The sequence below is a fragment of the Uloborus diversus genome, chromosome 7 (genome assembly GCF_026930045.1).
Source record: "Uloborus diversus isolate 005 chromosome 7, Udiv.v.3.1, whole genome shotgun sequence".
NCBI classification, from domain to species: Eukaryota; Metazoa; Arthropoda; class Arachnida; order Araneae; family Uloboridae; genus Uloborus; species Uloborus diversus.
Genome location: NC_072737.1, coordinates 131,877,248 through 131,883,247, shown reverse-complemented (window position 1 = coordinate 131,883,247; position 6,000 = coordinate 131,877,248). Strand labels below are relative to the sequence as shown.

At 32.5% G+C, this 6,000-nt stretch overlaps 1 protein-coding gene across 1 annotated transcript in view; it reads left to right on the top strand.

Moving 5' to 3' along the window:
* The first annotated feature begins 285 nt into the window (after nucleotides 1-285).
* Nucleotides 286-6,000, top strand: part of LOC129226882 (uncharacterized) — a 48,560-nt gene continuing 42,845 nt past the window's right edge. The window contains exon 1 of the mRNA XM_054861511.1: nucleotides 286-318. Coding sequence (XP_054717486.1) covers nucleotides 286-318 — 33 coding nt within the window. The remainder of the gene's footprint in view (nucleotides 319-6,000) is intronic.

Sequence of the window (6,000 nt, the reverse complement as noted above, 5' to 3'; positions counted from 1 at the left end):
CGCGACGGCCGTCCATACTGGGGTTCGTCAGTCACCACTTCCCGGCCTTACGATAGGCCTCATGCCACTTTTCTACTTGAGAATAAGACAGACACTCAGTTCCAAACGCCTGCTGAAGCATTGCGAACGTTTAGGTAGGATACCAGAAATAAAATTTTGATCGCTTTGCGTTGTTCTGTGGAATTTTCCATATCGCACGTATCACGCTTCACCGTATAGGAGTTACTGTTAAGGCCGATGGTACGGCTCCGAAAGCTGGGAGGCAACTGACCTGCATTGGCTGTAATGCCAACAACCACCGTCACTGTCACTCTCAAGGTAAACGAGCTGCAGGTTGCGCATGCGTCAGTATAACGTGAAGCTCATTACTTTTGAATCCTACCTTGCAGTTTGCATGTTTTTTTTTTTTTTTTTTTTTTTTTTTTTTTTTTTTAATATCAACTGCGCTGTTAACTACCAGTTTTAATACCTTTCGTAGAACACAATAGATTGGCAAACTCTGTTAAGTTGATATACATTAGTTTAAGAATTACTTTTAGTTTTTTACTTAATCATTGTTTTGAAATTTTCAGAACATACTTCATTAATACAGGCGAATTCATCTAACTAACAATCATTAGTCTAACGGCCATGTCAACGGAAAGATCACGTCTGATGCTGGTTAATATATAAAGATAATCGAAGTTTTGAAATTTAAAAAAAATCCAAACAGGTCTAAATTTAAATTTTGAGTTAGAAAAGTGCTCTTTTCTACACACATTGACGGGAAATTTTCCTTTTTTTTTTTTGCCTGAATGTTAACTATGCGTCACTTAACACAATTATTATTTTTGAGGCAGACAGTGCAACGCAGGGCAATGCAGCTAGTAAGTTTTAAAAGTAATAGGTTTTTTTTTTTTTTTTTGAACTTCAAGTGTGATTGCAAAAAAAAAAAACCTTCAAACTTGTGTCAAAACTATTGGTTTCCTCTCCCACCTCCCAGCTCTAATTGGAGTATTATATGAGATTGGTTTTAACTACTAATATTATTAAGTGGAGAGTGATACTTTTAAACATTGTCTGAAGAAGAAGAACTACAAGCGCCGGCCCTGTACATAAGTATGCGAAATTTATCCAATGCGAAGGGGGTGCAAACATTTCACATGCACCCTTGAAACGCTTGGCCTGTGCTCACTAAAATGTTTGGTTACGCTACACCAATGCTGATACTAAAACGAGGATGACAATTAAAGAGCAGTTATGATTTTCTTTCTACTCAAGTTCTTAACACTTGACTTGAAAAACAATAAAATGAAAAAATAATACACGGGGGGAGTGGTGACGCTAAAAACGATGTCGCCGTTAAAACGTAGAAAACGAGTCATTTGACGTTGTTTTCAATGAGGATCTGTTGGAACCAACAATGTAAGAGCCGTTAAATAATTAAAGAGAAAATTTATTTTTTGTACTTGTCTACGTGAAGAGTTTTTTTTCGAAAAAGTCAGTCGAAAGCAAACCTAATTGACGATAAAAATGGGACAGGAATAAATGAGCTCCTTGAAAATATTCTGACTTTTTTGACACCTGCGTTGACCGGGTACTTCCTGCCGTTCTTGAGGAAATGGGGTGCAAACGTACGTACATTTGCTTACTCGCGTTTGCTTTTATTTCACGTGACTTCTCTATCTACGAATCATGAAAACAATAGATTGGTAAACGCTAGGAAACAGCAAAAGGCAATTAGCAATATCGATTGAGCAAAAAAGAAAAGAAAAAAAATCTATAAAAGACGCAATAAGATATTTCGTCAACAAATTATAATAATAATCATCATCATCGTCTTCGTTGTCAAAATAAAAGACGCAGAAAAATTTATGGTCAGCAATATATATATATATATATATATATATATATATATATATATATATATATATATATATATATGTGTGTGTGTGTGTGTGTGTGTGTGTGTGTGTGTGTGTGTGTGAGTGTGTGTGTGTGTAACTTTTTAAAATAAAAAATAAATAAAAAAAACAGTGAAAATGAAAATTAAAAAAACGCACGCAAAGCAATAAATCATGTGAATCGCTATTTACCGATCCCAAAGGAAATTTTTAAAAAAAAGGAAAGAAAGAGAGAGAAAAGAAAAAAAATCTTTGAAATATTCAAGAAAAACTATAGTACATGAAATTTTGCAACTATATATATCTGTAAATATTTCTTACATTATCACATATAATTGTTCGAGTATAATAGCGATTTCTCGAAAAAGGCATTACCGTTTTCGTGTTCAAAATTAAAACTAACACAGAAAATACAAAATTAATTTGTTAAATTACCTTCAGTAACATTTTTTCTTGAAACACTTGTAAATGAATAGAGGGAAATATCGTGAATAAAGATTTTAAAATACATACGACAATTTTTATGTAAAACTTTCACAAGGTGATTTATAACCATTTAAGACCCGGCAAATGAAATCTATACCAGGGAAGAAAAAAAATGAACTTAAAATGCTTTAATTTATGCAGTTTCAGATAAGAATCGTGTGTTTATACAGTTGGTTTGAAGTTACTCTTTCTTACGATAAGGAATCCTGTTCACCACCCGATCAGTATTAACGTTCAAGTCACTGAATTCCACTATCAGAATGTATTTTAATTGGCATAGTTCGGGTATAGCCTTTGTTGATATTCTTCTATTAGAAAGTAACCAAATATGTATCTATCTTTCCATAATGAAATAGAATACGCTATAAACAAAAAGGATAATACAGTGGAAGCCGTTTAATTGAATCAGCCGCTTTAATGAATCAAATCATCAGAAACAGAACAAGACCCAGCTTCATTGAATTAGTCGATTTATTGAATCAGCCGCTTTAGGGAATTAAACAGTTTAGAACAAATATGATTCATATAAGCGGCGGCCACAGTATAAGTATATGTTGTCTGTGTTCAAGCAAAATTACGAAGTATAAAGCTTTAGTTTAGGGACATATTCAAATCTAGAGTTATTTTTAATGTCCCCTGTATTTCACGCATTAAAAAAAAAGAAAAAGCCTCAAAAATGTAGGCAAGCGTATTTTCACGACTTTAAATAAACTTTTGGCATCGGAGAAAGTGGATAAAACAGGCTATTCAAAATTTTTAAATATTACAGTTAAATCTGTACTTCAAAGACTAACAACTCAAGTCACATTTTCACTCCTTCGCAGGAGAGAGGGTGAAAACTTTTGCCAGGTGTATGCAAAGGTTGAGAGTCTCTCTCTAATAACACTGGTAAAAAACTGTAAGGGGTGTAAAATTTCAATATGTTGCTGAGTAAGAGTTGCTCAATAAAACTGCAATATGGAAATTAGTGGCGCTGAAGAGCAGTATTGAAATAAGTTTATTGATTACATCTACTACTTGTATTAATTCGACTTTATAGGTGTCCTCTTCGTTTGAAAAATGTAAAAAATAAGAAAGACTCTTTACTTAAAATTTGTCAGTCTAAAATTGTTTATTCTTATTTTGGGAGGCTTTACTTTCCATAGCGGGTAAGTACTATGATATACCCTACAGTATTAGAGGGAAAAAAACAGTAACCAAGTTGATTAAATTATTAATTACTAATTGCTTTGTTTCATGATTAATGTAGTACCCATTCAGTTTCTAGTTTTCTGTAAAGCTATTTCCACGGCTTATTTCGTATTCAAAGAAATCGATTGCAAGTACATGCAGCTAAAAATCATGCGATGTTTAGAATAAATTTTAGTTAGCTCACCATTGGTATCTCAGGCTCATGGACAGAAAACCTAAATATTAATTAAATATTATCAATTCAACTCATTATTGGATAGTTCTAACATAAAAACAAATAAAGGCAAAATATTCGTAATGACTGTATATTTCATTATTAATTTAGTTCATTATTTATTTTCAAGCAGAATGCAGTATTTACCAAACTTGACAACGGCCATAACAATAGCTAAATTGTCGTAACTTTTACAAATGTTAGGGGAAAAAAAGAAATGAGAAAGAAGGAAATTTTTTTTAGTATAGCTGAAAACATTTGGGTAGAATTTCAATAACGTACTGCTAAGACCGACATATAAGCTAAAGTGAGTACTTTTTATTAATAAATGGATTAATTTGATATGTTCTGTTTTAAATTTTAAAAAAAAAATGTTTTTTCGACTTACGTATAAAAAATAATACGTAATTAATCTGCAAAAATACATAGGTATCCATAATCATGGTCGACAAATTCTAGGCTACAGGTTACCTGGGTGAACATAAAATACCCTGGTTTCAGGACAAGAGTCTGTCATAGCTCATGCAACATTAAATTCTCTGTAAAATCGGAGAAATAATTCGTATGGAGCCTTTTTTTTTTTTTAGATTGCACTTACAGTTTTGCAATTTTTGTCGGTTTTTGTCTATAATCATACCGCTGTTCCGGTGGAGCATTGACGTAGCTGCAAAATTAATTGAAAATGAGTTATGGTGTTCACTGGGTCCAAACGTGGTCACCCCGTACGAAGGAACACTGACAGATTTGTTTTTCAACTTTTAGCAACCAGGGCAGTAAAACTTAACTATGTTTCATTGTATGAGGTTGTTGTATGCATATTTGGTTCTACTGTAAAATTACACTTTTTACAGTTGCTTCAGTGTTCCACCGGAACCGCGATACATATTATTTCTCAATTTTTTTTTAATTTTTTTGTGTGTGTGTTAACGCCATAACTTTATGAATAATTCATCAAATTTTATGATTAAGGATTTTTTCACCACTTTCGGCGAAAAATAAGCAAAAATCTCACATTGTGGCGGTTTTCTGAAAAAATCGATTTATTCTGTCTTTTAATACGCATTGTTTTAATGTACGATATCGTTTGAGTAAATCTGCATAACTTAGTTGTTTAGAACGTCGGAATAAAAACGCGAACATCGTGAGTTAGATACCATCAGAGATTTTGTCTTTTTCGAATAACTTTTTTTCCCTCGAAATAATTTTGATTCAAAAATCCAAGAATATATAATCTAAAATCATTACAGGGATCTGAACCACTTTAGATGTGCTGTTGCATTAAAATCAGAAGAAAAAACAGCGTTTTTTGTCATGGTAAATCGCAAAATAATATTTGTTAAAGTTTTTTTTGTGGGGGGGGGGGGGGCGTCTTCTTCATAAAACTACATAAGTAAGGCATCATTTTATTTTACTTTTCACTGCCAGCGGCGAAAAACAAACAAACAATGCACATTGTTACTGTTTTTCAAAAAAATGCTGGTAATAAAAAAAAAAAAAAACAGATTTTTGCTATCAAGCGCGAATGCTCCGCACGTGTCAGCTATTATATATTTAAGAGAATAAAAATTATGACCTCCACGGTGTCTCAAAAGGAAGAGGGAAGGAAAAAAAAGCAAACCTTTTGCTAAAACACCGCTTTCTGTATTTCCCGCTTTTTCTTTTCTTTTCTTTTTTTTTTTTTAATCCTTATACCGACTACATGAAGTTTAAACTTTCTAAATTAGTCCAAGAGGACAAAAGTTTCAAGCCTGTAAAGCTCTAAAATTGAAAAAGTCATTAAAAAATATATTTTCAGAATTTGTTACAAAATTTGAAGGATTTTTTTTTTCACTAGTCTATCTGTGTTTCAAGAGATACATGGGCATACCCAGAGAAGGACAAGGGAGGACAGCTGACCCCGCCCCTTCCAAAATAGCAAATATTCAATGTAAAATTTAATTTTGAAAAATGCAAAAAAAATGTAAAAAAATCCCGGTTGTTTCGATTTCTAAACTTATCAATGAGTTTGATGGTGTCTTTGTGCTTGATTTTATAAGTGTATATTTTTTCTTTATTAGCTCATTGAAAAGGGAAAGTTATTAGTATTGAGTTGAGTTACGATCTCCGTTTAAGTTGTGTCCGAGTTTGATACCAGATGTTCATATAATACTGGAGGAAGTGAGGAAGTTTTCTTGTCTCAACCATATGTATTGTACTAAAAACTTTTAGAACCAAAGGAAGACTATA